The 22,040-nt window shown below is 42.3% G+C and overlaps 1 protein-coding gene and 1 long non-coding RNA gene across 2 annotated transcripts; one reads left to right on the forward strand and one right to left on the reverse strand.

The window, feature by feature from the left end:
• The first annotated feature begins 35 nt into the window (after nucleotides 1–35).
• On the forward strand, nucleotides 36–6,776 carry LOC133926538 (uncharacterized). The gene is made up of 2 exons (XR_009911114.1): nucleotides 36–1,708; nucleotides 6,399–6,776. It is a non-coding gene; the product is annotated as an uncharacterized LOC133926538 (long non-coding RNA).
• Nucleotides 6,777–11,766: 4,990 nt separating this feature from the next.
• Nucleotides 11,767–14,084, reverse strand: LOC133926537 (pentatricopeptide repeat-containing protein OGR1, mitochondrial). The gene has a single exon (XM_062372522.1). The coding sequence runs from the start codon at nucleotides 14,033–14,035 to the stop codon at nucleotides 12,233–12,235; it is 1,803 nt and encodes a 600-aa protein (XP_062228506.1). The 5' UTR covers nucleotides 14,036–14,084; the 3' UTR covers nucleotides 11,767–12,232.
• Between the last annotated feature and the right edge of the window lie 7,956 nt (nucleotides 14,085–22,040).

Below are 22,040 nucleotides of genomic sequence, written 5' to 3' on the forward strand. Positions count from 1 at the left end.
TGCTGGATTCGGGTTCCTCCTATGTAATTGCTCTTTCGGATTTTGACCATAATAAGTAGAATTCATGTAAACAGTGCTTTTGACAAGCGATTTAAATCTAAAAAGGGAGAAATATTTTTTATTTGCCTCATCAAACTGTGAATATCAAGTGAATGCCATCTAAATATGTAACATGTGTGTTTATTATGTAATTGGTTGAACATTTTTTTCAGCTTCGTAGAACTACCATGCTGCCAGATAGATCAATAATTGTTTTTTCCAATTGACACCCCCTATATTAAATTTTACTTGCGTAGTGTTAATTGTAGGTAAAATCTAAATTTCAAGTGTGCATGCTTTTGTCATGCGGCATACATGCTCGATCAATCGCCTGCTGGATATCCAACCACCCTCACGCGTTCACACAACGTTTTAATACTATTCATATTCATATGATGTTAGGCTAGCATCCTTCTCTCCTTATCCGTTTCTCACCCACACACACTGATGTTTTCTCTCTCCTTACCTGTTCCTTCTCATTTCCTCTATGTTCCCCTCTCCATTGGAATCTGAAGGTAGAAGGGCACGCGCTCTGCAGCGTTGGAAGCGGTAAGCACTGGGTCTGCAGCGATGTAGCCCTTGGGATGTCCAGATCTGGTGGAGTGGAGCTCAATCCGGGGAGAAGAGGGGCTCAATCTAGTTGAGACATGACATGACTCGATTTGCATATGAAGGAGTTCGATCTGGCGCATGTCCAAGGTGAGGACGTTGATTTGGGCAAGGATGGAGCTCAAGCTATTGCAGCTTCAAGGGGAGGAGCTCGATTATGACGGAGGAGCTCATCCGGTGCGCAAAACAACTCAACTTTGGCTACCATGGTTTGATTAGGCCACCATGCAAAACAACTCAGCTTTGTGCGGTGAGCAACTCGATCTAGCGATGTCGCAGGTGAGCTTGTGAGCAGCGATGGCCATGCAAGAAGGTGAGTGCATTGGTTGGATTTAACTTTGTAACCATGTCCAAATCATTTTGATATTTAAATAATTTTGATCGTGCTTTCGTGTATGTTTTATTTGATCTAGTGCATGCTGGAGGATCCACTAATCCCAAGTCTCTTGCTCCCTTCTCGGCTCCCTATCGAGTTGCTTTTACATTTTGTACTAAGTTGCCTATGTATCGTGTCAACATTGTCTAAGAAAATAAATCATATTGTTTTTCTCAAACAGATCTACCAATTTACCTGTACATGGCTTCAAATTTGCCTAGCAAAATACATCAAACTGCTTTTCCATTTTGTCTTGCAGCTGTCCTAATTGTGCTTCTGAGAATTAAGTTGTGCTACATGCAAACCTTATGTTAATTTGGTTTTTTTTTTCAATCTTAAACATGAGCTCTACTGTTTTATCTTGAAACAATTTTTTATTTGATTTGCTTTTATGATCTCTGGATTCATGGTAGTTTGCTTGCATATGGGTTCTAACTTGCTTCTATTCCATTCTGATTTGCTTACTAATTTGTCACACCCGGTTTTAAGATCAAATATAATGTAAATTATATATATACTATGATCAAATTTCATATATATAGTGACGTCATAAATGAATAACAGAAACATATCCTTAACTTAAATGTACCTTCGATCTTAAAAAAGGACCAGCGAGAGTCAAACAACAAAGACACTACAGCGGAACCAAGCGTAGCCTTCATCTTCAACTGGGCAACTCTACAGGTAATCAACGGAGAACGCACCCTAGAACGTGCCATCTTCTACGAAGTCTTCAAAAATTCTTCCCTAACTGAGCAACATTGTTTAGGTATAGCAAGTGTGAATGCATAGAATACTCATCAAGTGTGGAAAACTATGAAATATGGGTCAATATCAAGAATAGCTTAACTTCGGGATTTATTTGTATAAATATCATTTTAGTAGTAAAACAATTATGAAAGCAACCTATTTACTATGTGAAAGATCTTTAAAACCCAAGCCAAGGATCCAACCACCTTGCTCCACATCCAAAGTTCCAACCACTTCTTAACCAACAAAACCTCGAATCACAGTTTCTACCATTGTGATCCACCAGAACCAAACCAAACCAAATAATCATGTGAAGGGACCACACCACTCTTAACCGCAAGCACGACTGATATATCAGTTTACACTCTGCAGAGGTCGTCCAACTTTACCCATGAGTCGTGATCTCCATATGACTGTGTCATCACAACACTTACACACTTTCGAGGTGCGTGGTTAGGTTTCATTACAAGGCCGTTACAAAGCATCCTCCCAACAAGAATAAGTTCACTAAAGTTTCACAACTGTCAAAGTGGCATCGCACCACCCAGAAGCCCACTCTTGCGCCTTGTAGTTTCAGAAAGAATCACTCTTTCCTTACTACACCACCGTCAGCTTATACTATATCGAGGATTTGCTAATTAATTGGTCAGGTCATACTCATATAAGCCTCGTGGTTAAACTATTAATCGGGGTTACCCATTTCATGAACCGATCCTTAGGATACCGAGTAGACACTAACACCAACCATAGTGCTTTCTCACACTTGTGTATTTCCACACCATCATCATCTAACCTTCTGCTCGACATCCTTATATTCCTAGTTGCTACAACAATTACCAGCATTCCCAACTTATTATTGCATAAACCATTAATCATGTTTAACCAACAACCCAACCATACCCTTGTGCAAAGCTAAGCATAAGCCACCCAACATAACCACTACTGACACCTAGAGCGACAAGGGATATATGGAACAGGGTAACATAAGTAAATGGGATTCCAAATTATGAGCATGCATATTTGAAATAAATATCGCATTTGAAAAGCTAGGATCAGAATGTTTAGTGACACTTACCATCTTCCAATGTGTTGATCAGTGTTGTCAAAATCTGGGTCTTGAAGTCACTTGAACGGTTTCGGAACATTAACAATATCGCGGGAACTACCGACAAATAACACAAAGAAAACACTAAGAACAACATATCAAACATCTACAAAACACTTTAAAAACACTATGGTCGAATAGGTTATGATTTTAGAAGAATTTAGACGCAAGAATTACCTAAATCGGAATTAGGATGAAGGAGAACGAGCTTTCGGGAGATGGATTAGGCTGAAAAGGAAAGACTGGTATACCAAAATTATCTTCTTATGGAAAAAAGCTTTATTGTGCAATCATTGCATTAGGCCTGATAATATCTTGTGTAAGGTTCAAGAAGTATATGACTGACTAGACTTCGCTGACTAGGCTAAGGAGGATGATGTGACGCTGACTTGGCATGCTATGCAGGAGCAGACTTGGGGTTAAAGAATGGGTATGCTGAGGTCTAGTCTCAATCGCCCATGATGGATCAAATAGCTGAAGTTTGCACTTTTGGATTAAGGATACTATTGGTGACTCTACGTAGCGACGGCAGTGGCTCGGGTTTCGGCGAAGATGACGATTGGGCACGTGGCTACTGACATCGATGCTGGGCTTCGGTGGCATTTCAGCGAAACGAGGGAAGCATATCGTAGAACGTGAAAAGGTTAACTTAGCGGTATGGTTTTGGGAAGGGGTCCTCCGAGGTAGCGACAAAGCAACGACGACTACTCTCAGGTTTAACCGTTGTCACGTTGAGATGCAGCGATGAAGATGCGCATGTTGCCGAAGATTGGCTATGAAATTTGAGAAACCGTCTGAATAGGAACAACCATAATTTCTGGGAACACAATGCTATGGCATGGGTTTGGATAGATCATCCACTGAGAGAAAGATCGATAAGCAGAGATAAGATGGGTAACAGCTGATGCATGGTGCGGTTGGCAACCACGTTCTGGTTGTGTCGCTGCACTAACAAAGAAGTAGTCCTAGGGTCACATATAGGGCTTGATGGGACATGCTACAAGGTGTTTAGCGCATCGAGAAGGCTGCTGGATTGATAGGGAACACATATGCATTCTAGGTGCATGCGCTGAACACGCCCAAACATGGGGGAAGCGGCACAACGACCACAAAATCGTCGGCGTCGATGCTCTTCTGGCTGAACTACTTCTAGGGATTATTGAGGATAACCAGGGGCACATCTCAATTGAAGGGATTAGTGATTGGAACTCCGGTCCACTGGGGAACACGGCTGACGTTCCTGGTGCACTGGATGTGTGCAGGCATTGGCCATCAGACATTGCGACATCGACAATGGGTGCTCTGTTGCAGCTTTGGACAAACTGATTTGGGATGATATATAGGACTACCAGAGGAACATCTTGGACAAAGGACTCGTGGATTGGAGTGCCAGTTCGCCAGGAACGCAATCTAAACCCACGCTGCATGCGTAGAACTCGTCCAGACTGGAGCAACGAACATGACGATCGTGATCCTAGCGGCGGCGGCTCTCTAATAGCCGATCTGGTGGGTAAGGGCAAGGGAAACATCATGGGGCATGTTCTGGACAAAGGGTATGGCGATCCGACCTCTGGTACGCCGGGGAATGCCGATGCCATTCATGACGTTGCGGTTGTCCGCGACAAGCGATGACCGTGGCGGTGCAGATTGGGGTTTGGCCAGGGCTGGGGGTTCGGTTAGGGGCTCACAAATGGCATCCATAAAATGGAAAGGAGGAGGGGAAGGGGCTGGTCCGGGGTCCTCACCTTGCGACGACGTGTTGGCACGACGCCAACGTGGCGTGGCGCGGTAGCATGCGGGTAGGGCAACAACAGTGGCTAGGGTTTGGGGGAACGGGAAGGGGTAGGGAGAGCGTGCTGGTCCCTTTTATAGGGCTAGGGGTGTCAGGCTAGCAGGTCGAGGTGGGGTCGAAGCCGAGCAAGGTCTAGGTCCAGGTTTGGTTCCGGTTGCACATCGCTTGGTTACAACACAATCTTTCAAGTATGATATTTCCACCATATGACATCCAAATTAGATGTTATCAGACTCTATATTGTAGTACTCAAAAAGATCTACAACTTTGGTATTCATTCGAACTTCTAAAAACGCCATCTTGATTCCCAAAAATACGTCACAAGATAAATTGTTTGAACTCAAACTTTTTTGTGCAACACTAAGTTCGAGGACCATAACTCTCAGCTCCAATATCCAAATGGGGACTTTCAAGGTTCAAATCGAATTGCTTGACATGAGCTACAACTTTGGTATGATCAAGATTTGTATTTGAGGCTATCTTGAACTCTGAAACTGGGTGAGAAGATGAGGTTGTGAGGTGGCGCCGACTAGATGCTGCTGACTGCGCCGACACATAAGCTAAATAGGTGACGTGACGACCACATGGACAGTAGGGTGGTTGTTGACGTGGATGCTAACTAGGATGGTTTTCATTACATTTAGATCACATATCTTACATCGGACTGCTACAATATAATCCAATCGAAGAGGTATGTGTCTTCTAATCTAGATCATGAAATCAAGATCGGACGGCTAGACTTTTACCTAGCTTGTCTCTAGCATGGATGGCGAAAGAAGAAGGAGATTTCCCAAGGGAGAAGGCGATCCTAAGCAGTGGGGCCCGTGAGAGAGAGAGAGAGAGAGAGAGAGAGAGAGAGAGAGAGAGAGAGAGAGAGAGAGAGAGAGAGAGGGTAATCAACTGGGCTACGGGGTGAGGCCGGCTTGGGCCCAAGGGTGGGGAGTCTGGCCGGGCGAAATAGGCTCGACCTGGGTGGGAAAAATAGAGATGCTGAGGGAGAATGGGAAAGTAGGATGGGTTCGGCCCAAGGAAAAAGGAGGACGTGCTGCGAAAAATAAGAAAAAGATGGGCTGGGCCCAGGAAGAGGGAGATTGAATCTAGAAGATGATAGAGGGAGGGGAAACTGACTTTAAATAAGAATGGAAGCAGATAAAAAATTTGAATTTAAATTTAGATAGGATTTGAGAAAAAGCAAAGATGGACTTTAAACAAGAATTTGGATAAGATTTGAGTTGAACTAGAGAATGATCAGGTATGATAAAGATTTGAATAAATGATGAACTCAAGGATTTTGAATTTAAAAAATTCAAATTATTAACTTATTCATTATTGAATTTTGTAAAAATCTTTTCAAAATATTTTTCACTCAAAACACCAAAGAAAAAAAAAGAATTCTAATATATTTACTTGGATCCTAGCAAAATTCAGCATGTAATACATAAGAAACAGTAATCTAGGTTGCTTGTTTGTTTATAAAAATATATTTTAAACTACTCTACTGGTGAAGTTACTTACTAATGTTAAATTTTAAAAAAAGTTGTAAACTTTAGGGAAGTAGGATGTTACATAATTTTAACAAAAATGCTTATGTAGGTGGGTGAACTGGGGTAGAACATATGTATTTTTTTTCCAACTGTTTAGTTTATTTTTGTCGGATAGATGGGAGTATCTGATTCTTCTTCTTTATATTTTTTATGCCTTTTTGTGTGATACAATTCTTCAAATAGGCACAACAATGGGCGATAAGGCTGAAATTTCGTGCGTGGAAAACACATGGGCCCAGTGTTGCCACGCGCTTCGCGTGTACTGAACAGGCATGCAGGTTGGCTAGAAAAAGTGGCCTCTTAATCGAGTGCTTTTTCTAATCAGGATGCGAATGCAGACAGATTAATGCATGCACGACTGTGTATTAGTCGGCTCCATTAATTGTATCAATCAAACTTGGTGTTTTAGCTTACTTCGTATGTCGAACCTCAATCGATTATGCCGTTTTGAAAGGTCAGTGACATTGAAACAAATTGGATCCTTCGATACGAGCGGAATTATTGTACTTACACAGTCTTATGCTTGCACAATCAATTTAGAATGTTCTTATTTACAGAAAAGTTCCTCTTCTGTGTTTTTATTATTTAACCAGCTAACTACTACTCTCCTCTACCGATGGCGCGCCTCATAGTAGCACACATGTGATTGCGGGGTTTTATCTGAACCCTCGTTTTGCTTCTTTTTTCATGGGAACTGTGGACAGTAAACAAAGAGTGACTCTGCACCATGGATGCAATTGCAAGGAAAAAGTACCAAATTTTTTCCAGGGTTAACCCCAATTTCATTACGCATAGGTAACGAAATTATAACCTACCTCTTCCCCTGGCCCAGGATAATTACAGCAAAACAAACTAAGTTCAAAGATAGAGCGAACATCAATACTAACATAGCACCTAGGGCTGCCTTCAAACCACATCAGCCGCATCGAGAAGAAAATAAAAGCAACAGTGATCAAACAACGGCGCCAAACAAAGGACCAGCTACAGACTACACAAAAGCCATCACGCCAAGGAGCTGAAACAAAAGCCTTCATGCCAAGGAGCTGAAACCTCCAGAGACCCTCCTACTCTCCACGCCAACCCATTAGCTGCTCTCGATGACAGCATCGTTTGTGACATTCTCTGTTCTCTGTCCTCTGGCCGCCATAGTGGAGTCGTCTTGCTTCTTGGGGTGGAAGAAAAGCGCCGTTTCCTGCAGGGTCTGCGCTCCGCCTCCAACACAACTTTGTGCTGACCATCATGTAGACCTGCCCAATAGCGAAGAAAAGAACAAGTACAACACATGATCTCAGTAGGAGATCGAATATGTTTTTTATCGAGGTATTCCTCATTCTCCAGATGGCCCATACAACAGCAGCTAAGCTCATCATATAAATAGATTCCCCACCAGGGAGGAAATGCTTGACCTAAAGAAAGTATTGCTCAAAATTTTCTAAGCGGCAGTTAGCCCCAATGACCGAACCAATCAAACTCCAAAATATACCTAGCTATTGAGCACCCAAAGAACAAATGTTTGATGCTCTCAGACTCATAACAGAACATACAAGTTGGGTTCCCTGTCCATTTCCTTCTAATAAGGTTATCTTTGGTAAGGATGTCATTTTGATACACCAACCACATGAATATTTTAATTTTTAGAGGGATCTTTGCTTTCCAAATTATGCTATTATGCAAGCCAACCTGGGTCCTGCATAAGTGATTGTATATTGACCTCACAGAAAACTTTCCAGCCCTTCCCCAAAGCCAAATAGGCATGTCCTCCTCATGGGACAGAGCACGTGTCATCAGAACATCCCTCATCCTTCTCAGTTGGCATTGAAGCCCTTCATTAAGCCATCTTCTATATGAAAAATTCCAATGTTTATTTGCAGCAGCAGTTACAGACAAATTTTGGTCATTACATATCTCGAAAAGTTCTCTAAACTTATCAATGAAGGAAACTTCACCACACCATGCATCTCTCCAAAAATCAGTTTTTTCACCATTCCCAATTTTCATTTTTCTGCCGACCAAGTCAGGTGCTTCACCTTTAGTAAGTCATTCCACACAGGGGAATACTTAGGGTTTAGTTTTATTTGGGAGATGCATTTATCTGTGATGTACTTTTTTTTCACAATCTGTTGCCACATACCATTATCACTCTCCAGTTTCCACCACTATTTTCAAAGCAAGCTGGTATTAAGCTTTCTTAGATTCTGTATACCCAAACCCCCTTTTATTTTTGGACTACACACTTTATACCACTTAACCAGATGATATCTTTTTTTTAGTCCTGCCTCCTTGCCAAAAGAACTTTTTCCTAGTTTTATCCATTTTCTCATGAATAGTTTTAGGAAGGAGGTACATGGACATATGGTAAATGGGCACACTGCTTAGGCTAGAATTAACCAGGGTGGTTCTGCCACCAAGGGACAGAGAGCTACCCTGCCAACCATCAAGTCTTTTAACTAATTTTTCATCCAAGAGAAGCCAGTGTGACACAAGGAGTCTACTACTAGAAACTAGGACTCCCAGATACTTAATAGGCTACTCACCAGTGACACAGTTGAATATTTCAGCATAAAATTGCTTTTTTTCCTCCTCTGGGCCTATCATGAGAACTTCACTTTTTGAAAATTAATTTTGAGGCCAGACATAGCTTCATAATTGTAAAGGAGCAACTTCAAGTTAATTGTCATTCCTTCATTGTCTTTCAAGAGAATTATAGTGTCATCCGCATATTGCAGAATAGCTACCCCATCCTCAATATAATTAGGAATCAAACCCTTAATGAGGTGATTTTGTTTGGCCATAGCAATCATTTTAGCAAGTGTATCAGCATCTATATTGAAAAGGAAGGGGGATAAAGGATCCCCTTACCTAACACCTTTTTTGCTCTGAAAATAAGGCCCCAAGTTTCCATTAACTTTAACACAAAGGGTGCCATAAGTTACAATTGCTCTCATCCATTTGCACCACTTCTCACTGAACCCCCTTTGTTCAAGATAACTGAAGAGGAACTCCCAATTGACCTTATCATACGCTTTTTCAAAGTCAAGTTTCAGCATCAAGCCTTTCTTCTTTTTTATTCTAGTGTCATACAGGATCTCATGAAGACACATAATCCCCTCTATTATATTTCTGTCCTAGATAAATGCATTCTGACACTTGTCAATCAACCTGTGCATGCATTTTTCGAGTCTCAAGGTCAGCACCTTAGTGAATATCTTATAACTGACATTTAGGAGGCAAATGGGTCTATATTGTTGAATTTTATTAGCCTCTTTTAGTTTTGGAAGGAGAGTAATGGTCCCATAATTTAGTCTGCAGATGTCTAATTCATGTTCATAAAAAGCATGGAACAAATTCATGAGATCTAGCTCAATGATGTCCCAGCATTGTTGGTAGAACTCAATAGGTAAGTGGTCAAGCCCAGGAGCTGTATTTTTGTCCATAAAGATGACAGCAGCTTTAACTTCCTCCACTGTGAAAGGTTTGGTCAACACAATATTTTCCTTAACAGTTATTTTTTCATCATCACCTCAGAAATTTGCATCAAGATGGAAGAGAGGTTGATTGACAAGTGCCAAATTAATGGGTAACTTACAAAGTATATATGGATAGTCCACAATGCAATCAGCAGTCAAGTGAAATGATTGGAAGTACTTCAACAGAAACACTTATAATTTACACGAATGAATTAACTAGGAGAAAGATTCTTTAAGAATACAGAGATTGCAGAACAATGAACTCGAACTTCTTACACAGCGCAGCTTGTATACGAGGCATAGGAGCATTATCCTCTAACTTAGATACCCTCAAGTCTCAACTAACATGCTTCCTGCTCTCTTCCATGAAGCAGAGAAAATTATCTTTCAAACATACAACTGTTTCCAATAAGTGTAGTCTAGAAACATAAGATACATCTTCTGTAAGCACTAAACTAATGCAAGAACTCTCAATATTGAATGTTTACAAAGTATGGTCGTTCTCTGCTACATCTTTCATTTCTTGCTCCTTTGGTCCCTTCTTTGACAACGTTGGGCAGCTGCAATTCTGCATTTTTCTCCGGTGCCATTTCTAACAAACTTCAATCTTCCAAACACTATCTGAATCTGCATAGATGAACCCATCACACAGTAAGTCAGCAATTCTGCAATTTAGTACTACACAATTTGGCAGAAATAACTTTCTAGTTGAGTACTTAATTGATGATGCTTTTATAGTACCTACAAAACTCAGATGCATGATAATGTTCATTTATTTACCATAAAGCATGGACTCAATCCTATTTCACATGACAAATAAAACTATAAATTTGTTAACAGTGCTTTATTATAATTTTGGTATCCCATGTTTCCTAAGGTAATTTCCCATGCAGACAATGATACGACATGAATTGCTTCGCCATCAGCACCTTGCAATTGGACTAGTCATCCAGTTAGCATATTGTTTCTTTATGTGACAGTAGACCTAGAGAACTGTTAGGGTAAATACAGCCGAGAGGATAGCCGGGTGACGGCGGCTACTAGAAGAGAGATTAGACTATAGATTGAGAAGACTTCAAATTATAGGAAAGACATAGGAGAAGGGGACTGAGAACTAGATTAATTTCTCTTGCTTGATTAATTTCTTAATCACAGCTGACGCCGTGTATATATAGCTGGTCAATTGGCCTACAAAATCATAATTTAAATCCAACTCTAACTTATCTCTAACTTTTATTTGATTTAAACTAACAGATTGTAATCTTATTCTCTAACTATCATTAAGTCCCATTGTCATGGATGTTGCCATTGTCCTGGTTGGGACATACTGTCTAGCATCTGATGAGCATTGCCCTCTCTACTTGACGATGGCAAAAGGCAGCGTCGTGGAGATCAGCAAGGGCTCCATGGGCGTTGTCGCTGCGACTGCCATGGGCGTGATCGCCAAGGGCAGGAACACGAGCGAGACATGGATGTTGTCGTTGTTGGTGCCGTGGCTCGATGTTGAACTCCTGGCAGATGTCGCCATCAGCAGTAAGCACATTGTGATCGACGTCGGTGATGATCCCTAGTGGCAACGTGGTTGTTGCACTGCCCGACGTGCTGATTTGCATCTCTAACTTATCTCTAACTCTTATTCGATTTAAACTAACAGATCTCGAATATAATTCTCTAAATGAATCTAATTCAAACTAACAAACCAATCTGACTAATCTTATCTCTAACCAATCTCGTGCTACGTACCGCGTGACACTACAGTACCACGTGTGAACAGTATTTCCAGCACCTAACAAGTAGTGCAAATATCATGATTCCAAGTATGAAAATGACAATCTGTAAGCACTTGGAAGATAAGGATATTTAGGATATTTACTCTTAAGTGCATACCGAATGCTGTTGGAAAATAAATAGGAAATATGACAAGGAGATACGAAAAGAAGATATCTGCAATGTTCCCTGCACATCCTTGAATCTGAAGGATGATTCAAAGATAAGAACATCAAACTTTCAAACTACAATGATACCTCCACTTTGCATAGGAAATCTCATATCTACCACCAATACATTTGGCTAATACATTGTCAGGTTAGAAGCGTTGACCTCCTTTATTGTAATAGTTTATCTAATATATGTGAAAAAATGATACAGTTCTAGACGCAATAATTTTTTGTTATCACACACCTTGTAGGGCTGTGAACCACAGGCATGTTAGAGATATTATTTTATTCCCTAATCATAGGATATCTCTGTACAGCTGTGATTGCGATCCTAAAAGAACATCTTGTTAGCAGTAATTGGGAAACTTTGATTCCAAGCTAGTGCAAAGATTATGGGTTTCACTTCCAAAATGCTTCTCAAAATGACAGATCCCAGGAGTTTGTGCAAGTAAGATGGGCTTAAATCTGTTCAAACCCTTTTGATGTGGTGAGCCTGACTAGTCACATGGTCAAGATTCAGAGCTTGGCTCGTATCCATCGTAATCCACGCTTCAGACTTGAAATGATGTGGCCCCATATGATAGGTCTGTAGAAGACTCAGTGTGCCAGCATTTTACCAGTAATCGCTGCAGGAACACTGTCCGTCTTCAAATCGGTGGAACCTCGCCCTATCTCGAATGATGATCACCCGACCATAGGCTTTAGAGATAAGTTTTGCCACCACATGACAGTCCCCACAGATTCGGAGATTCTTGATCACTCGAAGGGTCTCCCCAGGTGGTGTAGCAATTAACCCAAATGCAATTGCCAGCTTCTCGCTATGGTAGCACAATGCATACTGCTTCTCCTCCTCCCCAATGTCATGTAACACATTGTTCGTTTCCGGCTCATATCCCAGCTCACTAATTCTTGACCGAATGTCATCTAGTGCTCTGTATATTTCCCGCCACCTCGGGTGCTCTTTGTCACCATTAATAAACTTATGCATTACACCATCTATTTCTGTGTAGCTGAAGCCAGGGACTTTCCTCACATCGTTGCTTCGCATGGTGTCACGGACTCGATCAACATCTGCCCACCGGGACTTGGATGCATATACGTTGGAGAGGAGCACATAGTCACCATCAACGTTGGAACCAAGTTCAGCGAGCTTCGTCGCAGCCAACTCTGCGAGCTCAACATCCCCATGCATTTTGGCAGCACCAAGAAGTGTCTGCCAGAGGACAATATCTGCTGGAAATGGCATAGACATAACTGTGTCATATGCCTCAGCAAGGCGGCCTGCACGACCAAGGAGGTCCACAATGGTGCCATAGTGCTTCACATTTGGAGGAACCCGCATGGCATTAAAAACCCTGTGCCCATCATCTACAAGCCCAGCATGGTTGCATCCACATAAGACGGCAAGGTAAGTTACTTCATCTGGCTCAATCCATGTCGGCATTTCATCAAACAACCTCAGTGCATCAGCCCCGTGCCCATGCATCGAAAGTGCCTGTATTGTGGCATTGTAGGACACAAGTGTGCGGTCTTCTAGCTTGATGGAATAGAACACTTCTAGTGCCCGGCTCAGCGACCCACACTTGGAGTACATGTCAATAAGTGCATTGCAGACACGAACGTTGTCTTCCACGCCAAGTGTACGAGCAAACTCATGCACACCCAACCCATCCTGTAATGCTCCAATCTGCGCACAAGCAGAAAGCGCCGCAACAATGGTCACCTCATTCGGCTCCTCCCTTGGCGGCAACCCCCTGAAGCTCCCTGCCAGCCTGTGGAACAGCCTGAGCGCGAGGTTCGGCTCCGTCCCTTGCGCCAGCCCCGCGAGCAGCGCATTCCATGTGGCCACATCCCGTACGGACATTTCATCAAACACCTTACGCGCGGACGCGAGGCCGCCGCACTTTGCGTAGGAGTCGAGCAGCGTGGTCATCAGGCGGACGTCGGCAGCCACACCGAGGCGGATGAGGAGCGCGTGGAGCTGGACCGTAGCGGCCGCATCGGAGCATCGGGCTGTGGCCTTGAGGGCGAAGGAGAGGGACAGCGCGTCAAGGCGGGGGCGCGGCTGGGGCGGAGCGGGGAGGAGGCGTCCGGCGAGGAGGAGGAGGGAGCGAGCGGGGTGCGGGGAGGCGGCGAGGCCGCGTAGCACGGCGTTGAGGTCGTTAGTGGCGGGGGACGGGAGGGAGCGGAGGAGGAGGAGCGCGTGCGGCAGCGCGGCGGGGTGTGACGAGAGCGCGAGGCGGTCGAGGAAGCGGGCTCGGAGGGAGGGGTGGGAATGGAGGTGGCCCGAGGCGAGGAGGCTCGCGTGGAACTGCTTGTAGTGGGAGAGCGTGGCCAGGCGCGGGAGGAGGGACTCCAGCTGCTGCGGTGCCGTCGCCGCCGCCGTGGCCGCGGCCGTGGATGGCAGCGGTGGCATTGGGCGGGCCTGGACCGGGTGGGTGTGGGATGGCGCCGATGCCTGCAATTTGATTGGGCCAACCAGAGGATTGTTTTTTTTTTCTTCTGGATTTTCTCCCGTATCAGTATTTGTGCGGGTAAATTGGAATTCATTGGTCATTTAGCCTTGTTAGAAATTGGAATTCTCATGGAATTCTTTTTTTGAAACGGGAATTCTCAGGGATTTGGTGGTGAGATTCATACGTATTTTGGAAGTTCCATTTAAGGCCTGTTTGGATCCCTAGAATTGAAAGTGATTCTATCAATTACATTTAATTCAGATTCTAAAATAGAATTGAATTGTCTAGAATTTGATTGAAATCTATTTTCTTTTTTGGATGTACATATAATTTTTTTTCTAAGAATCAAATTACAAATACTATTTGGATGTTTAAATAAGGAATTACAAATTATTTTCTTTTTTATATAAAAACAAACAAATATGCTCTCCCATAGCAGTGATTGCCCTCTAAAGTGACATCACACTCTAACGAGATGTCTAAGCTATCTTTAATAGTGTCCACTGGAGGGAAGTTTCTATTTGACACGTTGGTGATCACCTCGTGATTCACTAGTTGGAGGGTGACTTAACTGCTTCTATATAGGGATTCATTCGCAGTAGCAGGTTTAACACAAGGGATAATATCATCTAGTGCAGTGTGCTCTGTTGGATGAGTAATCTAGTCATCCATTGCAACACAAGTATTTGAAACAACACTATTATAAAAGAAAGAAAATATGTAGACATGACCCAAGTCCGAGATGACACTAGATAGACAGTTGTAATGCAACATAATGTCAAAGCTGTGAACATAGTCTATATCTGCATATGTTGTAATGCAACACTGGATGGGCATGCTGACAAACAGGCAAAGCACAATCAAATTCAAAAACAGATTGTACCAAACAACAATCAGGTACAAGATAACAATCTAGGGATCCAAACAAGCAAAGCACAATCTGATTATACCAAAATAACAAATGTAGTGGAGTTCACAATAATAGTTCACAAATATAGTGGAGTTAAAAAATAACTCACAATTTGTTGGCAATTTAAATGACAAATAACAGTTCACAATCTTGTTAAAAAACAATCACAATCACAATCACAATCTGATTTAAAGGCCTACATATCACGAATATAGCAGAGTTTTCAAGACAATAATTTCTTAAGTTGCTTCAAAAGTCAATTTTTCCTCTTATCCATTGGAAGTGCCAAGAAAGACTTAAATATGTGTGCATTAGAAGCAATTCATAACTTTTTTATGTTGCAACATTCTAGTTATATTGAAAGAACTATGTAGAGCCATGGGGACGAACCTGGGAGCCAACTTTCTAAGTGATTCAATTTCAAATAGAAACAACCAATCCAGTTGAAATAGTTGAGAATCAGGCAAAAGAAGTCAACTTGCCCACTAACTGAAACTCAATTTGACAATTTTATCAAACAAATGAAAGGTATCAGTGAAAAGTAATAGCCTTACAAGTTTATTCGACTTCGACACCTTCTATTTTGTTTTTCTCAATATTGCGAAATATAGTTTCGCAAATTTTTACAAGAGGTGTACAATCTGACATCCAAGAGCAACACCTATGACAGTCTCTGGGACAAACCTAAGAACTAATTTGCTAAAAGTGATTTACATGCAAAGACAACGGCTCCAGCTGAAATAGGGAGAATGCAAAAAAAGAAAGTTACAAACTGACCACTGATTGGAACTCCAATTCAGAGCCAACCTATATGATGTAGACAGGGGTTCCCAATCTTTCGATGAGAGGTGGGATAACTTCAATTTGGGGAGGAGTCAACGTTGGTGGTCCGACTACAACGATCACATGGGCATTGCACCTTAGCAACCGGTACACCAACTCCGGATTATTGTTGTTCTTGTCGTGCCAAGAACAATCTTGAACTTGCTAGCAATCGATGAACAAGTAAGAACAAGATGAACAAGCGGATAACTCACAAATCTAGCTGCGGGATTCAATCTGTTACACTAAGGTGGGGTTCTAATTCGAGTAAATCGGGTGGTCTAGTCGACATACGCGTTTACAAGTAAGAAGCAGAAGCTATCTTAGTCTAAAACAAAAATGTGGTGGCTGATGGTGGTATTTATAGGTAGCAAACTACCAGGAGGTGCAAACCCTAACTTAGGATGCACCCACATGGGCTCTACTGGATACAAGGCTCAAGGCCAATAGCTGGAGGGTCCGAACATATGGTCCAAAAATTCTTTGGCCTATTCCGAACAACTTCTGTGGAATTTTATGGTGAGGTCAGATCCATCTGAAAGTAGACGGGGAGATCTTTCCATCAAATACTCATGAGCCTCCACCATCCTCCGGAGTCAAAAGTTATGGCTGATTCAAAATGGCGTTGTCCAGTGGTCCGAACCAGCGGTCCGAACTTGCTCTTGGTTACTCCTGCTCCCATCTAGTTCTTCTCCCAAGTTTCAAAGCACAAGAAAAACATCACAAGACTTTAGTAGCATGCAATTCGGAGAAGAACTTGTATGAACAGCTAGAAATGACTTTTCCTAATAATTAAGTCGACGTGCTTGAGCTCGAGTCATTGGCCCATGCTGTGCACTAGGCGTGGTTGTTCCATTGGAAGGGATGTCCTCATCATCCTCCCTTTTTGCATTTGAGTCGTCCTCGACTCAAGCTCATCCTTTTCTCCCAAGTATGGTTTCAAATCTGCAATATTAAATATGGGACTGACCCTCAAATCTGCAGACAACTCAACTTTGTATGCATTATCATTAATCCTTTCTAGCACTTTGAAGGGACCATTAGCTAGTGTGACTCTCAATTAAGGAAACCTATCCTTTCTCAAATGTAGCCAAACCAAATCGCTAGGTTCAAAAGTGACATGTTTCTTTCCTTTACTACTAGCAAACTTATACTCGGCATTCATGCGCTCTATGTTTTCTTTGGTGGTTTCTTGCATTTGTAACATCAGTTTAGCATGTTGTTTAGCATAAAAATACAATCTCTCCGAAGTTGGCAGAGGCGACATATCAAAAGGGGCACAAGGTACAAAGCCATAAACAACCTCAAAAGGGCACATCTTAGTAGTAGAATGTTGTGAATGATTATAAGCAAACTCAACATGAGGCAAGCATTCTTCCCACATCTTTATGTTCCTTTTCAAAATAGCTCTAAGCATGGTAGATAAAGTTCTATTCACAACCTCAGTTTGTCCATCAGTTTAGGGATGACAAGTAGTTGAAAATAAAAGTTTAGTTCCCAACTTAGCCCACAAAGGAATTTTGTGTCACGATCAGAAACTATGGTGTTTGGTACTCCATGCAAGCGAACAACCTCACGACAGAACAAATCAGCAACATGTGTAGCATCATCACTTTTGTGGCAAGGTATGAAATGTGCCATTTTAAAAAATATGTACACCACAACAAAGACGCTATCCCTCCCCTTCTTTGTTCTCGGCAATCCTAAAACAAAGTCCATAGAAATATCCTCCCAAGACGCACAAGGAACACGTAGAGGCATATACAAACCTTGAGGATTCAGCCGTGACTTAGCTTTTTGGCATATCGTGCAACGAGTAATGAAACGCTCCACATCTCTTCTCATCTTGGGCCAAAAGAAATGATTAGCGAGGATGTTCTCCATCTTCTTCACGCCAAAGTGTCCCATCAGCCCACCTCCGTGTGCTTCTTGTAACAACAACAAACGAATGGAGCTAGCTAGAATGCACAAACTGTTAGCTCTAAACACAAACCCGTCAGTGAAGATGAATTTGTTCCAAGTGTTTCCCTCTTTACAATTCAACAAAACATCCTTAAAATCATCATCATGGGCATATTGTTCTTTAATTGTTTTTAGGCCAAATTTTTTGAAGTCAAGTTGTGAAAGCATGGTGTAACGTCTAGACAAAGCATCAACAATAAGATTATACTTCCCCTTTTTGTGTTTGATAACATAATGGAAAGACTCTATGAACTCAACCCACTTAGCATGTCAACGGTTCAATTTTGCTTGACTTCGAATGTGTTTCAAAGATTCATGATTAGAATGGATAACAAATTCTTTGGACCATAAATAATGTTGCCATGTCTCTAAAGTCTGAACTAGAGCATATGGTTCCTTGTCATAAGTAGAATAGTTTAGACTAGGTCCACTCAACTTCTCACTGAATTATGCTACATATTTTTCCTCTTGAAAACACCTCCTAATCTAATTCCACTAGCATCGCATTCAAGTTCAAAAGTCTTATTAAAATTAGGAAGTTGGAGCAAAGGTGCATGTGTTAACTTATCTTTCAGTGTGTGGAAGGCGTTCTCTTGTGCGTTGCCCCAAGTGAATGGCACACCCTTCTTAGTAAGCTCATGCAGCAGGGCAACAAGGATGCTAAAATCCTTCACAAAGCAGCGATAGAATCCAGTGAGTCCTAAAAACCTGCGCACTTGTGTGACCATTTCTGGGATTGACCAGCTGTATATTGCTTCAACCTTGGCTTGATCAACTTCAATTCCCTATGGTGTAACAATATAGCCAAGAAAAGAGACTCGATCTGTGCCAAAGGTGTACTTCTCAAGGTTACCAAATAATCGTGCAGTGTGCAAAGCATCAAAAACAGTACACAAGTGATCAAGATGTTCCTCTAAAGATTTGCTATATATCATGATATCATCAAAATAAACCACCATGAATCTACCAATGAAAGCACGCAAAACTTCATTCATTAATCTCATAAAAGTGTTGGATGCATTAGTTAAACCAAAAGGCATTACTAACCACTAACCGCAAGCAAAGTATATGTATCTTCATCCAAATCACCAGTAGAAGAGTACCCACCATCTGGCCGCACAATTAGCACACGTTTCTTGGATAGTCCTTGCGCACACGATCGTACCCCTTGCATTGTAGGCATTGAATGTCTCGTGTTCTTCCTGAAGATGCAACGGATGAGGAACTCTTAGCAGGTGCAGCCGCTGCTCCCTTTTGATGCTTCAGGTGTATATGGTGCTGAATTTGATGCAAAAAGATGTGGCTTATTGCTCGAGGAAGATGGTGCAGCTACTCAAGTTGATGAAACAACAGCAATGGATGGTGTCCAAGAGCTAGCATGACCTACATGAATGTTAATTCACGTTCTTGCTCGATATTCCTGCACTTTCTTTTCAGCTTTACAAGCAAGATGAAATAAATGAGTGACAAAATTGTACTCTTTATAGGCTAAAATGTCATGAATTTCTCGGTTCAAACCACCCATGAATCTAGCCATAGCAGCGTCCTCGTTTTCTACCAACCCACAACGAAGCATCTCGGGTTGCAATGCTTGATAATATTATTCTACAGATTTGTTGTCCTATCTTAATTGCTGCAATTTATGTAATAAATCACGTGCATGATATGAAGGCAAAAATCTAGCCTGCATGACCCTTTTCAAAGCATCTTAGGTTTGTGGAGTATTATTTGGATTCGTGCGACGATACTCACTCCACCAAATAGAAGAAAAATCGGTAAACTCACTGGTAGCAGCCCTAACATGTTTGTTCTCAGGAAAGTCATAACAAGAAAACTTAGGATCAACAGCTAGTTCCCAAGTAAGGTATGCATCTAGATCATACTTCCCATAAAAAGAGGGTACGGTGAACTTGATCTTACCTAAAGAATCATCAGTATCACATACCTCTCGCCGTGGTGGGTGAGCACCCATGCCATGGCGGTTGCGGCACTCCTATCGATGTAGATGACCATTTACCTTGTTCTCAAGCTCGGTGTCTGCAGAATATTCGACTTCATCCTCACTTGCGGCGTTGCCCAAGGTGTTGTGGCTATTGTTGTAGCATTGGGCTGAATCGTCATGACTGGACTGGTCCATCCTCTCATGGCGGCTCAGAATACTTGCAAGAGTGGTGTTGATAACTCCAAGGGAGTTCTTCATCAATGAGAGCTTGGCGTTTGTGTCAATCTGGGTTGCCTCCAACTGACCAAGGCGGTCATTGGTTACACGAACATCCTCATTGAGGCCTTTAGCGTGCAGCCTCACTTTGCACTCAAAGCGTTGTGTGATACCCCTCGTACATGTTGAATGTGGTGGAGGACCATCCACACCTTCTGACATGGTTAGTAAATAGCAAAAAAAATTCACAAGAAGATATGGCCTATCAACTAATGGGACTAGGTGATGGCAGATTCCATTTCTCTCAATCTCGTGCAACTGAGTTCTTACAAGTTCTCACCACGTTTTGCAGACGGTGTAGACAACCAGCAAGAATAGAAACAATCATGGAGTGTGTCAATGCCGATCACAAGCATAACCCGTGATGTGGTAATCAAATATGTGGAGCTATAGGTGGCTGCAAGTAAGAATCAAGGAACAACTAGAACCACATTAGTCAAAGCAAGTTGAATAAGCGCTCAACGATGGTACTGTGCTGGTCCTAGGCTAAACCGTGCTAGAGATACGAGCCTAGACACAAGGGTAATCACACAAGGTCACCAAAGTTGAGCACAAATAGAAGACAACAAATTTAGTCCCTTCTCCCCCTTCTTTTTTTTTCATTTTTTTGCAGGGGTCCCAAAATCCTCGAACTTTACATAGGCTACTTAAAAAAAACAAGCAACTCACAACATACACATTTTTGGCTAGGGGGCAAAAAAGATAAAAAGAAGAACTCTTTCTCTGAAATAAGAACCCTCGGATCAACTATTCATGAATGACTCTAAATCTAAGTGCTACACAAGAGACTTCTCAAATCAGTCCACCAAGTTGGAAAGGTGCTCGAAAGACTACTCGAGTCGAACCACAAATCTGAATCGGTGGGTGTTTGTGGTGACGGCGGATTTGGTGGTGATGGTGATGTGAACAAAACTCAAAACTCTAAAGGATTAGACACTAAGAACCATCACTTGACACAACGATGCAGTCCAAAAACTCAACAACCAAAGGACTAAGCAGAACAGCAAAGGCTCAACTTGTTTTGAAACTCGGAACTAACCTATTTTTGGGGTTTTTCTGGATTGTAGGTAAAAGCAAGATCTCTCACCGAACAACCTTGAGCTCCGGTACCACTTGATGTAGATGGGGGTTCCTGATCTTTCGATGAGAACTGGGAACACTTGGATTTGGGGAAGAGTCAACGTTGGCAGTCCGACTACAACGACCACAGGAGCGCTGCGCCTTAGCAACAGGTACACCAACTCTGGATTGTTGCTGTTCTTGACGTGCCAAGAACAACCTTGAACCTGCTAGCAATCAACGAACAAGCAAGAACAAAATGAACAAGCGAATAACTCACAAATCTAGCCGCAGGATTCAATCTGTTACACCAAGGTGGGGTTCTGACTCAAGTAAATCGGGTGGTCTAGCCGACACACGCGTTTACAAGTAAGAAGCAGAAGCTATCTTAGTCTAAAACAAAAACCCAAGTTCAAAGTGGTGGCTGCTGGTGATATTTATAGGTAGAAAACCACCAGGAGGTGCAAACCCTAACTTAGGATGCGCCCACATGGGCTCTACTGGATACAAGGCTCAAGGCCCATAGCTAGAGCGTCCGAACATATGGTCTGAACATTCGTTGACCAATTCTGAACAGTTTCTATGAAATTTGATGGTGAGGTTGGATCCATCTAAAAGTAGACGAGGAGATCTCTCCATCAAATACCCATGAGCCTTCACCATCCTCCGGAGTCAAGAGTTATGGCTGATTCAAAATGGCATTGTCCAGTGAGACGAACGAGCGGTCCGAACTTGCTCTTGGTTACTCCTGCTCCTATCTAGTTAAGAAAAACATCACATGACTTTAGTAGCATCAAATTCGAAGAAGAACTTGTATGGACAGCTAGAAACTACTTTACCTGATAATTAAGTCAATGTGCTCGAGCTCGAGTCATTGGCCCATGCTGTGCAATAGGCATGATTGTTCCATTGGAAGGGATGTCCTCATCACTATAGCCAGTTAACTAGATACAAAGGACTACCCCAGACAATTGCATAATGAAGAGGCGGAAGA

Source organism: Phragmites australis, chromosome 8 (genome assembly GCF_958298935.1).
Source record: "Phragmites australis chromosome 8, lpPhrAust1.1, whole genome shotgun sequence".
In the NCBI taxonomy this organism is placed as follows: domain Eukaryota; kingdom Viridiplantae; phylum Streptophyta; class Magnoliopsida; order Poales; family Poaceae; genus Phragmites; species Phragmites australis.